The sequence below is a fragment of the Carettochelys insculpta genome, chromosome 8, assembly GCF_033958435.1.
Source record: "Carettochelys insculpta isolate YL-2023 chromosome 8, ASM3395843v1, whole genome shotgun sequence".
Taxonomy (NCBI): Eukaryota; Metazoa; Chordata; order Testudines; family Carettochelyidae; genus Carettochelys; species Carettochelys insculpta.
Genome location: NC_134144.1, coordinates 58,177,561 through 58,199,947, shown reverse-complemented (window position 1 = coordinate 58,199,947; position 22,387 = coordinate 58,177,561). Strand labels below are relative to the sequence as shown.

The 22,387-nt window shown below is 39.0% G+C and overlaps 1 protein-coding gene across 1 annotated transcript in view; it reads right to left on the bottom strand.

The window, feature by feature from the left end:
• ZRANB3 (zinc finger RANBP2-type containing 3) overlaps positions 1 to 22,387 on the bottom strand; it is a 112,652-nt gene that overhangs the window by 13,520 nt on the left and 76,745 nt on the right. The window contains exons 12-18 of the mRNA XM_075001070.1: positions 18,872 to 19,024; positions 12,905 to 13,376; positions 11,054 to 11,278; positions 9,472 to 9,560; positions 5,549 to 5,650; positions 4,272 to 4,414; positions 463 to 606 (exon numbers count right to left, since the gene is read on the bottom strand). Coding sequence (XP_074857171.1) covers positions 463 to 606; positions 4,272 to 4,414; positions 5,549 to 5,650; positions 9,472 to 9,560; positions 11,054 to 11,278; positions 12,905 to 13,376; positions 18,872 to 19,024 — 1,328 coding nt within the window. The remainder of the gene's footprint in view (positions 1 to 462; positions 607 to 4,271; positions 4,415 to 5,548; positions 5,651 to 9,471; positions 9,561 to 11,053; positions 11,279 to 12,904; positions 13,377 to 18,871; positions 19,025 to 22,387) is intronic.

Genomic DNA, 22,387 nt, shown 5'->3' with positions numbered 1-22,387 from the left:
GTGCTAGGAACATACGCAGGGCTGCTTCAGCTACCACTATTTTTTGCCTGCTAGCTCAATCAGAACTAGTGCAAATATGTCTGCTTCAGATGAGGATCACACTTGCAGCTCAAAGTGCAGACATACTTTGTGTCTCTAAACTGCTATCAACCTCATAGGCTTGCTCATGCGTAAGCTCTCAATTTGCCTGATCATACAACTTTGCTCTTTCACACTAAGAAACTTACTTGTTCACTGAAAAATGTGGTAGTCAGCATACATATTCTAAATCACTATAGGAAATAAGATTTAGTTAATCAGAACAAGTAAACGCCTTTAATCTTAAGCAAGGCATCACATTAACATAAGCCCTTGTATCCTACGATATTATTATACAAAATAAAAATAACTTTGGGAAAAAATAGTTTAAAATCATAGTGTTGCTTTTGTCTTTTTTTTCTTTTTAATTAACAACATACTTACTTGGTGGAATGTCCATCTGTTTCTTCAGAAGTACCTTCATTTCTAAAGGCAAATGCAGCTTTCTTTGTAACCAAGCATACAGTGCCCCCACTGTTGTTAGCTTCGCTGAGGGAGGCAACAGCAACATCTTCCTTTGTCACATATCTGGAATTATTACAGTATTCTTTTCAATGTGAAATGTACTTCAGACAACTAGATACTTCTTCAGAGAATATTCAAACCACCTGCAGCAACACTGATACAGAAAAATCCCCTCTAAATATTTCTTACTTTCTAAACCTAGCACGAGTACAGCTCTGAAAATGAATTTTACTCTTTCAGATTTTCCACCTTAGGTAAAGTTTATTTTAAAAAAATAAAACACCCGCCTCTTTAGTCTGCTGCCAAAAGGTATTTAGTTAATTTCCGCTACATGGAATTATAAAGTGACAAGAAAACAATACAAAGCTTGTTTTGGTTGAGTGAATTATCACTGATATTCCAAGGTTTTGGTTTTTGTTGGTTTTGAAAAAGGGAATGAATAGTGGAAGCAATGGAACCCGCGGAAGAGTTATGGCAAAATTAGTTCATCTGTGAATGTACAATATAAATACAAAGGAAATTGAGTAAGATGATCCTTATTATTCTAAATTAAGCTCTGTTAAACTTCAGTAACCCTAACTTCCCCCCCCACACACTTTGGTCACTCTTAAGATACAATTATTAATCAGTCTAATTAATTAGGGCAGGGCTTTAGGCAAGTACACACTTCTGGGCCCCTCTAATAGTCAGCCAAAGTAGATGCTTCTGTGGTAGGGATGCATCTATGTTAATCCTGTCCTAGTCACCAGAGCTACATTATTAATCTATTCATCCACGCAAGTCCAGCTCTCACAGCCTGGATATCGCTTAGTTAGCCCTTTTCTATTCAGGTCAGTCAGTGACTGGATTCTGCTCCATGGACACTGGCTTATTCAGCAGCTCCTGTCTGCCCCTGCGGATCTCCTTACCACTCTCTCCTGGTTGGTGCCTTGTACTAGCAGAAGACTAGACTGCTACCGAATGACTGTTGTGGGCACAGTAGAGAGGGCATGAGCTGCTCAAACTGGGGTGAGGACAGGCAGATGCATGGAGATTCAGGGAACCCTGATGCAGGAGCAGGAGCCACCTCACTGCCCACTCAGGTTTGGCTTGACTGCCCCTCATAACAGCCACTAAAGTCAGCTGGGACAAATCTGAATGAGTGGCAGTGTGACTTAGTGTCTGAGTTGCCGTGCTGCCCAGGTTGGGCTTGAGGCATGTGCCTAGTTTGCCTGTGTTTTAATCTGGCCCTATTTATGCTAGAACCCAGTCACATTAATCCCTACTCACCATCTCTATATATCAATAAATGCCATTCAAGACATTCTAGAACAGTGCAGGATTACTTTTAGATGCCTCTTTTACATATTATACAATGAAATAATCCTGTGACAGGTTTGAAAAGACACCACTTTACTTATTTTCTACTATTTGCTGATTTAACTTGTTCTGTAATCCTGAAATTACAAACTGCAACATAAATTTACAGGAAATCCCCACGGACCACCACAATACAGCTTATTCTGTGCGATGGGGAATTACCAGTAGTTTAAGAGGAGATGATGCGTTTTAGATACATGTTGTAGAACAATACAGGTGAGAGATCCCAGATGCATCCATGAGAAAAGTCTAAGGGCAACACTGAAGTTATGAGCCCCATCTCAGGAAGGAACATGGTGTCATCAGAGTCTGAAGCTATGGCCACACTACAATCAAAAAAATAATTTGCTGTCTGTGTGGATGGTCTCTCACTAGCTGTCATAGTAATTTGAATGTGACAACACACATTTAACAACAGGCTTGGAATGTGAGTACATACCTTGAGAGCTCAAATGTGCATGTACAATCCATGTCACCACATTCTCACTACTATTTTTAGTGACATGAAAAAGCAAGTGCTGGTATGTTTACATGAGCTGCAAATGATACCTCTGCTTAAAGTATAGATATAACTCAGGAAAGGAGAGAGAGAACAGGTAAATTTAGATTTTACCACTGACTTGGCACCTTATACACGGGAAATAAAGCCATAATAAACACTTAAAAAAACCCCAACCCTCTGACATTTGAGGAGGATGGGAAATCAAATAAAGAAGTGAGGCTGAAAAAGCAAAGAATGAATTATGAAATGGACAAAAGTAGTAATTTATTTATGCTTCCAAGGCTGGAGAAACAAGATGATGTACTTTGGACTGAAGGAAATTGGGACTCCTGGGTCCTAAAGACAATACAGGCAGGAATTATAAGAGAGAAGACAAGAGCTGAAGGCCCATATATGATTGTGTTGAAATATTAAATCAATACAGAAGGAGATGAAAAAAATGGATGAAGGGAATAGTTCCTCTGGGGACAGAAACATTCTCTCCCAGTAGGACATAACAAATTGTTAAGGGCCAGGACCACAGTTTTACAGTGGGTTCTTTCATTTGACTTTCTGCAAAATACAAATTTATATTTAAAGAGTTTGCAGCTGACTTAGTTATTGGGGGTCACCTTTCCATATGGCCCCTCAAGAAAAATTGCTATGCCTACACAGAAAAAGTCTGAGAGCAACAAAGCCATAAAGCCAACTCCTTCTACAAAGCCCTAAGTCAGGGTTGGCAACTGAAAGAGCAAGAAGAGCCATTATTTTTGAATTTGGAAAAAAACACAATAATTCAAGAGCCGCAGTGCAATGTGAATATGAGATGAACCTTGATAATGTCAAAACATACTGGAATGTGTTGCCTAAAGAGGTAGTGGATTCTCTGTCCCTCAAGGATTTTAAGTCCCAGCTTGACGAGGTCCTGGCTGGGATGACTTACTGGGGGTTGATCCAGCTTCAAGCGGGGGACTGGACGAGATGACCTCCTGAGGTCCCTTCCAGCCCTATGATTCTATGATTTTTGTAACCCCTATTTTAAGAATATCGCGCACACATATCCCACAATTCACTGCACCTATTAAAGGGGGAGGTATCCAATATTTTAAGATCACATATTGTTTGCTATTTAGATATCAGTTGTTTATTGTTGTGCTTTTAGGTGTTCACTGAAATACTGAAAATAATCAGGAGGTTTTTTTTCCCCCTAAGTTTGCAATTATAGCATCAGGAGCCACAAAGAAGTCCTTAAAGAGCCACACGTGGCTATGGAGCCACAGGTTGCAGATCCCTGCCTGGCTGTGGTCAATAACAAAAACAAAATACAACCAACAAACCAAACCAAACCAAACCAATTATCCACACATTGCCAAAATACTAACATAAGTTAATAAATAAATGCTTGAGGCTAGAACCTTGCCTCTCAGCATATTCTATGTTATCTGAACAGACTAATCTCTTCAGGAGAACAGCTATGCCTTCCTGTACGCCTCTTAAAGTGCTAAACGTACAAATGGTGCTCTTAAACTAATAATAAATAACAATATAAATGAGATGTTGAAGCCGATAGACGGTATTTTAACAATATGAATGATTTTTCTCAGGAATCGCTAGCAGTCTGTGGATGTTTAATGTTGCAGAAACTTTCAGAAACAATATCTCCTGAACTAGACTCCCAGCAAGAGAGAGAGAGATAGCGAGCGTAGTATGTTTTAACAAATTTGCACAAATGCACAGAAAATGCCTAATTTTTTCACCATAAGAAAATTATTGCTTAATGTTTAGTTTATTGTCTCAACATGATTCCACTGAATATTACATAAAAATCCTTCGCCCTCCTGCAGCAATGAATACAAAAGAGGGAAGAATTAAAAGTATAAACACATACCTTTTGGTGCTGCTCAGCCTGTTCTGCTGTTTAGAAATTTCTTCTACAGCAAGAATAGGGCTACAAAAAGTCTGACCACTTTTTCTGATAATTTTCTGCTTCATGGCTGTTAAACTACTCCATTCTCTTATGAACCTCAGAATCTGGCACAGAGAAAGTCAAGTGGTCAACAGCACAAATATTAAACAAAAATCTTTAATTATGCTGAAATTTTTTAGATTATATTTAAAATTATTTTGTCAACTGGAAAAAAGTTTTGCTTGCTGAGAAGTAGTCATTTTTCTGAGAGCTTCTAAAGGTTTCCTGAAATTGTAAGCTTGGCCCTGATTTAAACTTAAAATATTTGCCTATATAGCTACGTCAGTTAAGAGGTGAGCAGGAAAGCACACGAGGGGTGGGAAAATCATATACACAATACAGGCAAAGTCCAATTATAGACACAGATGTGCTGGAGAAATTATTCTCCTAATATAACTTGTTTTGTTTAGGGAGCAGGTTTTAATTCTATTGGCAAAAGAACTTCTGCCAAAATAACTGCATCTTTACTAGAAGAGTTTTCTGGTACATCTATAAGGCAAATCCTTTCTAGTATAGGATAAAAATGTAGACAGATGTTTGAACATGGAAAGCTCTGTTCAGCCCTTATTATTCAAGAAAAATTACCATTCCTCTCAAAAGGAGATGTGGCTCAGAAAAGTTATCTGAGCAAGGTCTGTAATCATGTTCTATATTAGTATTTCTCTCCCACTGAGCTGCAGTAGCAAGGAAGAACCCAGTGAAATTGGACATTTTAGCAGAGATGTGAATCAGTCTCAGCAAATCACGCTCTATATTGATTTAAACACTCTTATTAAGAGAAGAGGGTCACCACAGAGCACACTAAAGAATTCTGTGGCTTACACATATCACAAGTGTGACGCAGTCAAGTATATTTTCTCTACTCACAGTATGCCAGTCTTGCAACACAACCTTTATGATATGTGATTTTGATAACTTACGAACGTCACTGACTAATCCTGTAAAAAGGAGAAACTAACTGATGTGATGATGATCTTATTTACGGATATGGTAACAGGTGGTGTGATAATTTGCCAAAGTAACAGAATGCACGTTTATTATTCATATCAACATTTATAACATTTGGCTGCATTGAGGAAACGTAACCAGTAACTGAAACCTGAGGCAGGGTAACAAAATAGTCTCCATTTACAGAAAACGAAGATATCCAAATTAAACATTACATTATTCAATAGCAAAATTTTTAATAATGCTCTTACCAATGAGCGATTTTGTTTTTGCTGAAAACTCTCTGGTAAGTCTTCCCAGTTATCCAATTTTATATCCAATGGAATAAAATTACAATTCAGTGATTTTCCATCCTGGAGAGACAATACAGACAATTTTATTAAATCCATTAAATTCTGAAGGAATTTAAGCCCTTCTTTTTTGCATACAGTTATAATTTAGTAGAATACAGAAAAAATACCAATTTTTTTCCATTGGTTACCCATCAAACAAGTTGCATAATATTAAAATTCAAAAGGTTATTTGCACGGTCAATGTAAAATCACAGTAAAATTGTCTGTTTGGAAAATCTGATTCATAGTACTATCCTGCAGCAAGAAGACTGCAAATTTACCTCTAAAGAGTATTGATTCAACTGTATCGTATAGTACAGGGGATGACTGTAAAATTATTCCTTCACAGTGGAGAAAATTACTCTATTCCACTTTATATCAAGTGACAGCACATGCTGTCATGAAGCATGCACTGTACCTCTCCTGTGCTCTGAGCAAGTTCCTTCTCAATTGATTGTCAACAAGTGAACTGCTACATAGAGTCCATGTTGGGCTCATGCCTTGTTTGTGATGGACTGATCATAAAAAGAGCTCAGCTGGGGAAAAATGAAGGCAGACTTCTACAATATGTTTCAGTACACAAGAGAGACTCCCTCTCCAGATACAATTTTGGCTTAGAAGATCCTCTTATCCGAGAATTAGCAGACCGGCAGGATACAAGGTCTGATTTTACCTATTGAACCAGTTGTGTCCAAAAGAAATTTCAAAATTGTCACAGGCCCGCTTGCCCCCACCCCGAGATTATTCACCAGAGCCACATTGCATGAGCTGCAGCTAGAGCTGCTGCTGCATACGTGAGTGACCTGAGGCTAGGAGGGTGCTCCATTTCACCACATGGTGGTTTCCTGTTTGTCACGTGTGGCAAATGGGAAGTGTATTGGATACTGCAGTCTTAAACTGACATTGTTTATGCTCAGTGTATTGCAAACCAAGTAAGTCCGCATACCATTCACTCTACGTGGGAGGCAAGTATTATTATCATCTCCATTTTACAAATAAAACAACTGAGAGCTTCATTTGCACAAGGTCATTTATGGCAGAAAAGATACTCGATGCCAGATCCTGAATATGAATGACCCAAGGGCCAAGAATGTGTTGCTTTTACTGCAGCTTCACACAGAGGCTAAGACTCATTTCTAAACCTCAGCAATAGCGGTTTGCCTGAGGATGTAAAGATTGTGGGTTCAAACCCTGCTGCAGATCCATGTGGGTCATAGGAAGGAATTTCTTTTCCCAGTTCATTTAAACCAATGTTTTATGTAATTCACAGAGCAGAACTGCAACAGAATCCATGTGATCCACATTTCAGTTGCTTCTGAAATAAAACAGATGGTTTGCACATCGATTGGTTTGTATGAACATAAGAATGACCGTACTGGGTCAAACCAAAGGTCCATCTAGCTCAGTATCCTACCTTCCAATAGTGGCCAATGCCAGGTGTCCCATGGGAATGAACAGAACATGTAATCATCAAATGATCCCTCCCCGTCACCCATTCCCAGCTTCTGACAAACAGAGACTTGGGGCACCTTTCCTACTTTTCCTGGCTACTAGCCATTGATGGACCTGTATTTCATGCACTTAAGTCTGGGTATTCACAACATCCTCTGCCAAGGATTTTCATAGGTTGACTGTATGTTGTGTGAAGAAATACCTCCTTTTACTTGTTTTAAGCCTGCTACCTATTAATTTCTTTTGTTATGGGAACAAGTAAATGACTTTTTCTCATTTAACTTTCTCTACACCATTCATGATTTTATAGACTTCTATCATATTACCCCTTAGAAAAAGTCCAGTCAGACTAAAAATGTCTCCCTCCCAAAAGCAGCAGAGAAATGGAATTGAACAGTGACAGTAACTCCCCAAATGACAACTGTAGTTATATTTTTAGACTCTTACCACTGGGAGTTTTCCTGGACTGAGTCTGTTCAGAACCTTACATAGATGGCACCAGTTTTTTAGTTTTCTGAAACTTTGGAGAAGTTTATGTTGAAATGATGCTTTGTCATAATTTTTACTGACACTTTGAATGTTTACCAATGGTCACTGGCGGATTCTTCAACAGTTCAATTTTTAAATCAATACTGGATGTTTTTCCAAAGGGTATGATTTTAAGTAAGTTCTATAGGCTGTACTATATAGGTAGTCAGACCAGATGATCGCGAAGTTTTCCTGGGGTACTGGAATCTATGATAGTCTGACAATACAAATGTTTTTATTTTCCTTTTGAACATTTTAAAGAATACTTCATTAACTGCATACTGCATTAATGGGTGTGTTGTGAACAAGACACGAGAAGTCATTCTCCCGCTCTACTCTGCGCTGGTTAGGCCTCAGCTGGAGTATTGTGTCCAGTTCTGGGCACCACAGTTCAGGAAGGATGTGGAGAAATTGGAGAGGGTCCAGAGGAGAGCAATGAGAATGATCAAAGGTCTAGAGAACATGACCTATGAAGAAAGGCTAAAAGAATTGGGCTTGTTTAGTTTGGAAAAGAGAAGATTGAGGGGGGATGTGATAGCAGTTTTCAGGTATCTAAAAGGGTGTCATAAGGCAGAGGGAGGGAACTTGTTCTTCCTTGCCTCTGAGGATAGAACAAGAGGCAATGGACTGAAATTGCAGCAGGGGAGGTTCAGGTTGGACATTAGGAAAAAGTTCCTAACTGTCAGGGTGATCAAACACTGGAACGAATTGCCAAGGGAGGTGGTAGAATCTCCATCACTGGAGATATTCAAGAAGAGGTTAGATAGATGGCTTTCAGGGATGGTCTAGAAAGTGCTTGGTCCTGCCACGAGGGCAGGGGGCTGGACTCGATGGCTTCTCAAGGTCCCTTCCAGTCCTACTCTTCTATGATTCTATGATTCTGACTACAGTGCTGATCCAACATTTACTTGAAGATGGTGGCAGCTAATATTTTATTTACCTGAAGTATTGCAAAGTTGTTGTAAACCATTAGGAAAACAAACCATGGCCACATATAAAAAACGAAGTTTTAATTCCATATATTCCCAGAATGATTGAAAAAGGAATAGGAAATAGTTTTCTTCTAGTTTTCACCAAGGAAGATGGCTCAGTCACAAAGGTAAATAAAAAGTTCAAGTCTAACCAGAGACTTCCGTTTTTCACTCTGGAAACATTTGGTGGAGGAATGTGATGTGATTCCTGAAAATTATTTTTGGTAAAACAATTCTCAAAGAGCACACAGTAGCATATTCAAAAGTTATCTGATAATACTTTAACAAAATGGCTGGGTGATCGCATTGCACACTAAATTCTTCTAGATTATAGCATAACTTTCAAGAGCCTGATTCAAAGCCTATTAATAGCAACAAGAAAGACTCCCCTTACTTTTAATTCTGGACAAGGTCTTCTAAGAGAACCTTCACAAGATGATAATGATTAGCTCTTTCTTCAAATTCAGCTTAACAGTAGTTGGAAGGTCAAGAATTTTACAAACAAAAAATGAAAAAGTGTGCTACCCAGTTAGCTTAGTAGTATAAATCCTATTTTACAGTAAAGAAACCTGATAGAGTACTAAAGTTTATACCTCAGTAGATAACCCAATTTACAAGCCTTCTGAAAATACATCTACTGAGAAAAATGTTTTGTTTGTCAGCTAGCAAAAAAGTTAGCTAGTGAACTATTATTAATTCCATGGCAGATAAGAACTAGGAGATAAATTGCCTAATTTTTCTACCTTTCAGTAGAAAAATAAAATACAAATATATGTATGGTAAACCTTTCATTATTACAAAGTAAAATGTTGTCCGAGAGAGAGAGTGTGTGTGTGAGAGAGAGAGAGAGAGAGAGAAACCTTCATAGATTGAGTTCATTGAGATGCTTACCTTTGTATAGAGGTGAATTCTATCAGTATTCCTGCTTGCACAGAACTTCAGCCCATCGTACATTGGAAAAGTATCCGAGTTATCTACACCTATAAAAACAATAGAAAACTTTTCCAAAACATACATTATTTTCATTAATTGGACGAAAAATGAAAAAAGAGCACACCAGCCACAAAAAGCAGGTTAATTTGATCTAAAAGTCATAAGATGAAAGCCTTACATTGCTCTTTCAATGAATATTAGACTTTACTTTGCATCAGATCTGCTTCTTGAGGACCTTGTCTCTGACAGGAGATTCACAATGCTATTCGCATATAAAAAATATTTCATGACAAGTTTCTGTTTAAAGTATCACAGCGATATATCATACCTCCATCCTTACCTAATTCTAACCATTCTAAGATAGATGTCTGTAAATTAGTAGTCCAGGGAAGACTGCAGAAGTCCAAGTAGTCCAGGGAAGACAGCTAATGAAAATCCATACTTAAACTTATCACTGTTGGGCTCTGGTCTGGAACCCAGAGCAGGGGACAGTCTGGACTTCCCTGCAATCTAATGCAGAGTGGCACTGGTAGGGGCAGTGAACAAGACTACCTGATTCATTATGAGAGTGACACTGTCAGGCAGTGATATGAAGATCGCATGATGCTGCTCATGGAGAGAGGGAAAATCATACAGTGACCTGCCAGAGGGCCAAGTCAAGATGCAGTCACAGTATTACTTTGTGAGAAGGAACACTCCTATTTCCAAGACGACTAGATGAAAGCAAACTAACAAAACATTAACACATGGCAGCAAGAGGACTGCTGTGACTATTGTATGAAGTCATCTAGTTTTTCCATGACTGTGCCATGAATTATACATAATTTTAGAGTGACAAAAACTGTATCCACATGAATGAATGTGAATACCAGGCATTCTGAACATCACACAGATTCTGCATTTAACTGCTGCCCAGAATAACAGCTCATTATGACCTGTACTAACAGGGCAATGGATAACAATAATGCATAATGCAAAAATTCACTGCATCCTGCTGTTCACAAACACAGAAATGAAACACAAGAAAAACACAGGAAAGATGGACAGGAGAAAATTAAAGAAAAAAGGAGGGATATTAAAAGGACTTTTGTATTTTCATTCCTACTTGTATTTTTCATGTAACATTAAAATATTCCTCTGTGGTGTACAATATAAATACAGACTAGTTTCTGCAGCCACAAAGTTCAATAAAATGACACACTGTACATGGACTAACAGCCTACTAGTTCACACCTGCTCATAGGTCATACTTCACACACAACCTAAAAGCAAACTGTGAACTATATTTTGCTTATCTGCAATTCTGCCACTAGTGGATGAAAATGTTGCATTCAGCCCACTTCACAATTCATATGGCTGTCCTACTGTGAAAAACACAAGTCCAGTTGTCATTCTGCAAGTGTCAACTCTTCTGTATTTCAAATACACAGGTTCCAACATTTTGCTAAAAATGATTCTGCATACCAGTGTTTATGTTTAATGAAATTCTGCATAATTGTTATGGTATATTTGTTCTGCAAGGAATCCTATTTTTCTTTACCTTTTTGCAGCTTTTGCTCACATCCTCCAGATTCATTTTCAACAGCACTAGCTGCCTCTCCACGAATCTCAACTGATGGTTCAGTTGCTGTTTGTACTAAATGATCTCTCTCATTGTCTGCATTGCATACTGCTACATCTTTGAGTTTTCTGGAGTTCTGTGATGCGTCTTCTCCTTTACTCAGAGTAGAAGGAGAATCATGCATTCCATTTTTATTTTTTTCATCTGTAGTTAAAAAAGTAGGAAATCCTTTTTAATTGTTGTCTATAAACTATGTAAGTAAATAAGATATTTACTAGTTAGTAACATTAAGTTATACTTGTAACAGAAAGTAGTCTAAAACATATTTTGGTTATTATAATCCAGTAATTAGTTCTGAAAGAACAGCTGTACCATAAAAGAAAAAAAAATTAAACTGGCTGTAATACTAACAGATAAATTTAAACAATTAAACACCTGAAAACTGTACTGTTTAAGTGAAACTTCAATATTAAAGTATTTTAAATTGCATGACATTGAAAATTAATTATTCTGCATATTTTCCTAATGCTAACCATTTCACTACAACTTTTGAAGTTCAACTTACACAGGATTTATTATTCATTTTAGGAAAATGTATTGATCAATTCTTCTGTCTCCTTCCCACAGCAAATATGTTTTATTTTGGGAAACCAGAACTTAAACTCTGTGAAATCAATTAGAACCAATATAATTACATTTGTTTCTATTATTTTTCTTAAATGAATCTTACTGCTTATGAAACATGCCAGTTTTTTGTTTCCAGTGTCATTAATCCTCTGCAGAATTGGCACTATACAGACACAGCTCACCACACATGTGAGCCAGAGAAGTAAACAGAGTTCAGAGTCCATGACATAATCTATTCTTGATCCTCATTGCTGAACCTGTCAACAGTGCTAACAACTGTATTGATGGATTTTATTTTATGACTATTTGTCACCCAAGAACTTAACCAAGTCCATTAATCTGGTACCTATAGTAAATTAATATGATAATCTCACATTCTAATAGTTAGCATTAAAGAGGGCAAGCAGTGTGTTTTATGTGCATCTTAATTTCAAAATACAAAACAGTAGATATCATGGTGAATAAAGTCTGTACACCGCACAATAAGCACAACAGGATCACTTCGTTGTCTGCAAATGAAAATACAGAAGGCCAATAGCTCTTATTATTTCTGCTTAAATAGCTTTTAAAAAAATTCCTTATGCATCTTTTCTCCACAATCAATCTAGAGCACAGTCAATACTAAAATCTATATACTATCAAGAGAAAGAGTTAGGCCTTTATAAAAATCTTTAGGCTATGTTAAAATACAAACATTGTGGAAATTTCAATTTTTACTCTTTGAGGGGGGAAATTTAAACATCTACAAATGTAAAAACGTTTATAATCTCCTGTGATAATTACATACTTGGTTAACTAAGTAAAGTGCCTATACTGCATCATTTGTCTGTGAAAAAATTTTAAAATCTCATTGGCTTGTTGATAATGATAAATCCTCTGAAGGGAAAGAAAGCAAAGCTCTGACTGTAGGGCATGCTTGCAGCTGTGTTTCTGTTGCTGCTCATTGAATTTACATCCTACTGACTTTAATGAGGATAAATTTTACTAAATTAATGTCATATAACAGAAACTTTCAGAAATAAATTCCTGACAAAAATCAGGTACAATTTCAAAGATTCCATCTCATGTGATGATTTTATTGTTCATGCTCTGTATGAATGTTTAAATACTCATGTATTTCATTACAAAAACATTATAATCTTTGAAGCAAAATGAGATGGGAATATGCCTATTCAGTTACATTGTGCAGCATGGGCTACTCACCATCAGTGCCACGAGGACATTCACATATTTCACAGTAAGGTAATAATGAATTATTAGTGTAAGTGCAAAGACCACAACACCAGGCTTTGGTTGAAGACGATTTGTTCCTTGAATTAGATGATAAGACACCAAAAAGACCATGCTCAGTTTCTTCTGTAAACAAAGAGTTTGTTTTTTCCGGCAAAGTTTTTCTCTTTTTCTTACTGGAGCTGCTTGGAGTGGGTATACTTACAGCTCTTGTTCTTTTAGCTTCAGGCTCACAGCCATTTTCATAACAAATTGCATCCACATTAATTACCTCTCTGTCATTCAAATGTGTGCTGCCCTGATCTGTGTCCTTTCCAGATGTGACTTTAGAATCTCCTAAAGTAGAGGTCAGTGATTTATCCAAAGACTCAATTTTGCGTTTTTTCTCAGTAGATGGTTTTGGAGAAAAGAAGGAACGAATGTCATGTTGTTTTTCTTTTTCAAACTAGGAAAGAGAAATGAATATTTTCAAATATATAGATCCAAAATTCCTTGGTTAGTCCACCTGTTAAAAAGTGGCAATCATTTATTTCCTCAGTTATGGATTGTTTGTTCTTTCTAATTCGAAGTACTTTTTAAAAAAAAAATAAACAGAAAAAGACAGACATTCTTGTTCAATTACAAAAACTCAATTTAAAATCAATTTTACATTTCTCAGCAATGATATTCTTTAATATTTCAGTCAGAATTGTTAACAGTACAGGCAAAGAACAAATTAACTGAATTGTTAGTGTGGTATAGGCTTTTTAAAAATAATGATATGCACCAGAATCAGTGAGATTTATTACTACTTTAGAATAATTAGGGATGTTTAAAGATAAGCTAACAAAAAGCAAAAAACAGCAACATTTCTAATTTCCTTGAAGATTTGTACTTTAGGTCTGTGTCTTTTATGTCATGTCTAGAACTAGGAAAAATTGCAGTCTCCCACATTCCCGGACAGCATTTTAACCATCGGACAATCCTTCTTCTGAGGGAGCCAGCATCACCCCTTACCAAATGTTAAAAGTAGGTCAATCCAAGTTTTCCAGAAATGTACCTCTAAAGATGAAAGGCCTTTTCGTTTACAATAGAAGTCACTGAAGTTGAGAATGTGTCATTTTGATAAAAAAAAATGAAGCCATGAAAAGAAAAGGTTACTCAACCTGTGCAGTATCTGTGGTTCTTTGAGATCTGTGTTACTATGCGTGCTCCACTTCCAGTGTGCATGTGCTTCATGAGCTATTAAATGGAGATTTTATGTTAGCCACATCCATTCAACCCATGCATCCACTCTATATAACTACATGCCACGCATTGAAGGTTATTTAGGGCTGTTTGCACAAACTATCCTCAGTTCCATCTCTGACCATGCAACAGTGAGAAGAAACTGTAGACATGGATGGTACACCCCACCCTTTATCACTTTGAGGCTGCATAAAAGTACATGTTTGGATAGCTGAGCAATATTACTCTGAAACGCTCCAGCTCCAAATCCATGCATACAACCATCAGTGGAACACTGTACAGTCCATCACTTGAAGAACTACAGATACTGAACAGGGTGAGTAACCTCCTCCTTCTTCAAATATTGTCTTCATGGGCACCCCACTTCATCTGACTCCCAAACACCTTCTTCACTGCAGACTGTCCAGGAACTTTTGCAAGTCTTTAATGTCCTCAAGAGACATATGAAGGGTGCCAAGCACCCTCTTCATAAAGTCTGGGAATTGGAAAAGTTGTTGAATATTGATGGCCGTGACTGCCTTGTTTGGAAATGAGAATGAAATAGAGATTATGTGGGGTGGCCTCCATAATCTCCTAATTTCCTGTTCTACAAAGGCCTCTGTGTCAGGGGTTTGGTATAGGAGACTGTATCACCCTTGTCTCTCAGGGCGAGGGAGCTGGGGACTCTACGAACTGCTGCTAATAGGCTGCCTAAGGATTCCAGTACAGCCTTTGGGGGGGCCCCATCTGTGAGAGAGAATGCCATGAAGGGCTGATCCCTGTCATGGATGAGGATTCTGACTGAAGCATGGCTTCCTGTATAGATGAGGAGGGGAATCTTGCACTAGTAAAGGGAGACTGAGTATTTCCTTCATCTTTCTCTGTGTCCTACAATTGGGAGGCCCAGTAGAAAATGCTTGAGAAGCATGCAGTACCAGGAAGTAATGGTAATCCAGAGACTGGAGTCTCAGTACCAAGACTCATTTGGTACACATATGCAGTGCTCAGCACTTCTGAAAGTCAGATCAAGCGTATTTACTTGTTTGAGGTTTATTTTGGCAAAATTCCTCATAATCATAAACACTGTGACAAATCCTGAGCCATCAAAATTAGTATCTCGAAGTATTTATATCTAACTGAATGTGCAGGGAAAATTGCTCATTTATTCTCTGATTTAAAATATTCCCTCATATATTTAAAGACACTTTTTATATACTGGCATGCATCTGAAAAAGGGAATGATTACACCATGGACACACTCTTCTTAGTCTCCAAGAACGCTGTTGAAGACACAGACTACGTCTACACTATGAGATAAAATAGAATTTATTTATACTGATTTTCTAATACTGGAATTTATAAGTTGGATTTTGACCATCCTCAGTTTCACCGTGCTCACCACAAAGTCGAGTCATTGTTGCCACACACACATTGGTTAACATCGACTTTTGCAGTAGTGCATTGTGGGAAGCTATCCCACAGTTCCCTCATCCCTGTAGCATTCTGGGTATGCTCACTAGTCTTGACGTCATCTTCCCCCGTTGCATTTTCATCATTCTCCTCCCAATCCCTGAAAATATGTTGATCCCTGGAAATAATGCAGGGACCCTCAAAATTAGAAGAAAGAATTTTTGGTTTCCCCACACATTACATTGACAACATAGGCGCAGCGACTGTATTCTCAACTGGCCATCCACTGAGTGTCCCACCTCCCATGATTGCATGCATGTGATCCCTGAAAATAATGTAGGGGCCCGGACTGTTTTTTAAATTGAGAAAAGCATAAGAAGAAAGAATTTCTGATTTCCCCATACATCATATTGGTGTTGGGGAGAGTCTTAATGCGGGGTCCCAGGCTGTTTTTTAAAGTTAGAAGGAAGAGGATAGAAAAGTGCAGGAAAAAAATGATTTGTTTCCCCCTGGCATCAGCAAGCCCCAGTATGGGCGAAGTGGGACTGCAGTGCTGTGTGTCGGGGCGCAGTTAAGTGGTCCTTCCCTGGTGGCTGCAAGCCCTTTAGCCGCCAGGGGAGACCTTCTCCCCGGAGGCAGCAGAAAGTCCTTTAGCCACCTGGAAAAACCTTTTCCGTGGTAGCAGCAAGCCCCTTAGCCACTAGTAGAGACTTTTCCCAGGCAGCAGCAAGCCCCAGTACAGGTGAAGGGGGGTAGTGCAGTTGGGGGTGGGGAGGGGCAGTTGAAGTGATCCTTCCCTAGCAGCAGCAAGCCCCTTAGCCGCCAGGGGAGACTCTTCCCCGGCGACAGCAAGCCCCAGTATGGGCCAAGAGGGGAGAGAGGTTCAGTGGAGAACCAGTTGAGGTGTTCCTTCCCCAGTGGCAGCAAGTCCTTTAGCTGTTTGGGGGGTGGGGACTTTTCCCCAGCAGTGAGGCCTGGTATGGGGAAAGGGGGGTTAGTAGTTGGGGGCCAGTTGAGGTGGTCCTTCCCCACAGTGGCAGCAACGCCCCCAGTATCTTAACCACTTGGGAGACTTCCCCATGGCAGCAAAGCCCAGAATATCCTTCCCACCCTTGGAGCCCTAAACACATGACTGGCAGCATGGTCAGCACTGAACAACAGGCACATCCTTTTATTGGGTTGGGTTGGGGGCTACCACATGATGTGGCTGAGCACGGAAGACACCCAGACTGTGTGGCACCTGTGGGGGGAGGGAAGGGGGTTTGTACACAAATGTCAACCACTGAGAAGAAGTTTCTCAGTATGTTATGCAAGCACGACCCCCAGCACAGCCTTGTTGACACGTGGTACAATGGTGCATGGGCTGGGGCCAGGCAGCGCAGAAAATAATATCAATTGTACAGACAGAGCCACGAACTCCCTGCTGGGGCTGTGTGAATGGGTAGATGCATTCACAGCGCTAACAGCATAGAAGGAAAGAAGCCGTTTCTCAGTCTGTCATACTAACATGAGCCCACAGCTAAAGGCTCACTGCTCCCACTTCGAAATTCATGGTCCTCCTGTTACTGGGGAGCACCAGCCAGAGCAGAGCACTGAGAGGGGCATTATGGCTTACGTATGGGACACCTCTGGAGGCCAATAAATTCGCTTTTAAGACGTGGCACTTCCACACTTGCCTTTAATCAAACTTCTGAATTTGAGCTTGATGCTATACCCATTAGGTAACTGCGATTCTGTAATCGTGAGATTAGTGCACTCAAAAATCAAGCTAATGGTCTTTACAGTTGAGACAGTCATGTCATAAAATTGAGCTAACTGAATTAAATTCGATTTTATCACATAGCGTAGATGCATCCATATGGAAAATAAACTGAGACTGAGTCAGATAACATCTCAAAGCCAGTTTTCACACTATAAAAGATATAGCACAAGTAGCATTTGAGTAAAAGATGTGACAGATCATACACATGTAGTGTCACTAGTGAACGCCCTGATAGCCACACAAGACAACAATGAATGATGAGCTATGATACTAACATATAAGTAATATCCTGATCATGCTGCTTAATGTGGAGGTACCAATTTGATCTCCCATTAGTTAAGTCAACAGTTTGCAATAGGTAGCTTATATATTTTGTGACAGACTCCCTCAGTGAAAGAAGATCAATAGGAAATGTATGTAGTTTGTTCACATACAGAAAAACTCTTAAATACTCTAGAAACTTGATATTTATACTAACTGAGCAACATGGATTTTTGTAATATTAAATGATAGTAGATAAAGCTTAAAAGACTAGCAAAGATACCCGCATGCTTTAGCAATATAATTTTCACTGAAGAGCTAAAATAAAATTGTGAAATCTTAGAAAAATCAAGTTTCTTCTATTGTCTGAGAATTTCTTACATACAAACTTCTCATTAAATCAAATATAGTCTTTGGGAAGATTTAGTTTTACCTCATTTCCCTTTAATTGGCATGGGTAAACCTAAGATTTAATGTTTTATGGTACAATAGGTGCACATAGGCAATTGGGTTGTTTGCTTTTCACAGCAAATGCAAATTTTAGGATGTCTTATTTGGTACTAGGATACTATACTTTCATCCCTAGCAGCATGCTCTTTTATGAGTGCCCAGATCAATACCTTTTGGCATCACCTCAATTTTTCACTGAGCCAGTTTGAACACACAGATTACTGCCTGTTTAGATGTTAGCTGAGTAAAAAGCATGTTGCAATAATTTAAATGACATGATAGAACTTTTATTGTAGAGATGGACTTTGGTCAATGCTAACTCTAATCCTATCACTCTACTCAGCATTAAGCTATAAACCAAAAGTGCTTCTAACCATTAATATGTACCTTGAAGTGGGATCAATGCTAGAAAAAGGCTTGTGAACAGTGTTGCACTGGTAGAAATGGACAATGTGACCCAACATGTTATTTTTGAGCACTTTCTATACGATAGCATAACGTTTTGATGGTGCTTCTACCTTCAAGAGGCTATTCTACAGTTTAATAAATTTCACTGGTTCACTAAGGTAGTATATCTAATGACGCTGGACAAGAAAACAAGAACCAGTATAGCCCCACATCAACCCATCTAAAAAACCAGAACTGGGAGCAAAATGAATAAGAAAAAATTTACACCAAAAGAGGAAGAAGTGGAGAGGGAAAAGAAAGGGCAACTAATAATCTAAAAGGCTGTTTTCCCAGACTTCATTCTTTTCAAATAGGAGCAGTCAAACATTTAATTTGATGCACAATTAATGATTAAGTATTAGAATTATGTTAGAAAAGATGAGCATAGATCCATCTTGTCTTACATGAGTGAACAAAACTTCATTCTTGATTTCTTCAAGGCTTTCATTCGGGGTCCAGGCTTCAGCAAAATTCAAGAAATCCCATTTCTCCTTATCACCTTCTTCAGCCTGCAGTTTCTCCTTCTTACCATTCAGTGTGCTGCCTGTAACTTTGGCCTGTAGACAGAGGGATTTCATCATTTCACACTGTGGAGTAAACTTAGCTGCCCAAATTTACTAAGTGTTATTTCCTTTTCAAACATAACTTAGCAACTGTAAAAGTGAAAAAGAAAATTTTGTAATTCAAAGTAAAACAAAATTAAATAAGTAATGATGCATAAAGCTAGCATCTGATCCTCCTTAAACTCCTCTATCAAGATTAACTACTGCCATAATACCAAGATGAAATCTACTGTATGATGTTTTAACAATAGGACATTTGGGAGAAGTCAATATTTATTGATTTATGTTACTACAAAACTTTGACAACATAAGCATACCTCCCTTTCTCAAAGCCTTTATATATTTGACACACTTCTTGGGATAACTGGGTTACCAGGCAGCTTGCTCATATTTGCCCTTAATATGAGGAAGCCTGAAAGGGTCAGCTCTCTGACTATCAGCCATAGGCAACACCTGGTGCCTTTTACAATCTCCCCCACGCATTCCAGACCCCAATGGACACTGTGCACGAGAATAAAAACAAACAGAATATAATAAAGGAGTGATAGGAGCAAATTCCATACCCTACTGACCCTTGAAGTAAAAGCACAGTTAACTGCTGACTTCAGAGTCTGTGGTAGAATCCTTAAGTGGCAGATGCACTAAATTGTAATGTGACTCGGGTACCTAGTTTCCTTAGACTCGTCTATCAATCCCAACTTAAAACTTTAAAAGCCACATGTCTTTCTAGATGTGAATGGAAAAAAACTGGTAGATGTATCAACAAGTTCCCAAAGAAACACATGGATCAGTCATATCAAGCGCTACTGAAAGATCCAGTCTAACCAAAATAATCAGCTGATTCAGATCCAAAGCCAGCAGGAAACCAATCAAGCAGTCTCAGCTTCAAAGAAAGGTGAAAGCGAGTAGAACTAGTGAAGGATGTTGGGTATCCAAATATTCCTGGAGTTGAACAGCCATCACCTTCTCAGTCACTCATTCAAACAAAACTGAGCAGTAACAGAAAAACAATATTTCTGGGCTAATTTTGTACCTCTATGCATACGCAGAATTCATAGTCCCTGCAGATTTCTGTGCATTCCTGAAGAAAAATGACCTCTGACAGTGAAATAAAGGGAAGTCAAAAGAACCTTCCTGTGCCCCCTCCTTGGCACTGCAGGCAGAGACATAAATCCTATGGGGCGATAGTCATATGTGAGTGAGAGACACTCTCTGTCCTTCTGGCTCACTACTGTGGCATACTTGGCAAGAAGGAGCAGGACTTTGGTGTGTTTCTGAGGTAGTGGGCATGGGGCATACAACGTTCCCTCAGGCAGAGCAGAATGTAGTAGCCCGCCCACTTAAGGGTACATAGCAAAGTTATTTTGAAATAACTATCCTAGCATCTACACGACGCAACTGCTATTTTGAAATAATTTTGAAATAGCCGTTGGCTTCTTTAGAAATAGGAAAACCTCCTTCCATGAGGAATAGTGCCTTTTTCAAAATAGCTATAAAGCCAGTGGATAAATTTTAAGGCTCCTTTGCACTGCCAGAGTGGTGTAAAGGAGCCTTATTGTAAAGGACAGCACGGCCTTATAAATACTTATGGTGTTTTAGATTAGAACTAGTCTAAATTTTTGGACTAAAAAGAATTTCCTGTTAAAATCTGCTCCATGAAATGTTTACTACTGACCCTTTTGTAGATTGTCAGTAGCCAGTATAAATTGTGAGTTTGAATACCCAGCCCTCATTTGGTCTTCAGTTGCCTACAACATAACACTAAGCATATGGTTGCATATAGCTGTTGATGTAAAGGGTTAATATTAATTACATTACTATTAGACAGGGGGATTGGTGATTTCCGACAATGCTCCCCACTCCCATTATCCATCCATTTTATTGTAGTTTAAAGAAATTACCAAAATAACTGAACCAGATTGATTATATTATTTTGACAAAAATGCCAAAATTTGCAGAATTTTTAATTTTTTGATGCAGAATACCATGAGGAGTAAGTAGTAATACATCAGAAACAAGAGATGGCATCTTGGATTGGGGTGGGTAAATGAACCTGTGTGTTTAAAAATGTTCAGCAGCCAATCTGACAAAAAAGAGACAAACAGCACACAACAGCTCATACATGTCCATGGCTACATCTACATGTGAAGCCTACATCGAAGTAGCCTATTTCGATGAATAACGTCTACACGTCCTCCAGGGCTGGCAACGTCGACGTTCAACATCGACGTTGCGCAGCACCACATCGAAATAGGCACTGCAAGGGAACGTCTACACGCCAAAGTAGCACACATCGAAATAAGGGTGCCAGGCACAGCTGCAGACAGGGTCACAGGACGGACTCAACAGCAAGCCGCTCCCTTAAAGGGCCCCTCCCAGACACAGTTGCACTAAACAACCCAAGATCCACAGAGCCAACTGGTTGCAGACCCTGTGCATGCAGTATGGATCCCCAGCTGCAGCAGCAGCAGCCAGAAGCCCTAGGCTAAGGGCTGCTGCACACAGTGACCATAGAGCCCCGCAGGGGCTGGAGAGAGAGTGTCTCTGAACCCCTCAGCTGATGGCCGCCATGGCAGACCCCGCAATTTCGAAGTTGCGGGATGCACAACGACTACACGGTTCCTACTTCGACGTTGAACGTCGAAGTAGGGCGCTATTCCCATCCCCTCATGGGGTTAGCGGCTTCGACGTCTCGCCGCCTAACGTCTATGTTAACATCGAAATAGCGCCCAACACGTGTAGCCGTGACGGGTGCTATTTCGAAGTTAGTGCCGCTACTTTGAAGTAGCGTGCACGTGTAGACACGGCTCATATGTCGTATCGGCTCGTCTCTGAAGCTACCATCTTGTACTCTCGAGATCCAGGATGATTGTTTTTTAAAGTAAACTAAATAATGGTTATGGTTGCAAAGAAAACCTCAGACGTGGAATTTCACTATTGAGAAGTACAGAAATTCACAGTTTACTATGAATTGCATCTCATTTCGGTGTCACAAATAATTAGTGTTTGAGAGATATCATCACGGCTTCCTTCCCACACCCAAACCTATCACATGGCCAAGCCCAAGAACCTATCAGTACCCATGGTCATATGCATATCCTACCAAGTGGCAGCCGGTATTTTCACAATCTATTGTGAGCAACATCTTATTTTGGTGACTCTCCTAGCTGGAGGTTTTTTTTGTGGGTACAGATAGTGCGTATCCATAATGGCCTGCAGCTAACCTATTTACTCTGAATAAGGAAGTGAAGAAGAAGAAGAAAATAAAAAAAAAATACAAATCAAACACAACCAATGGATAACAGTAATAATATTCCCTTAAGGAACTAAATTTTTAGTGTTATGTATTGGAATTTT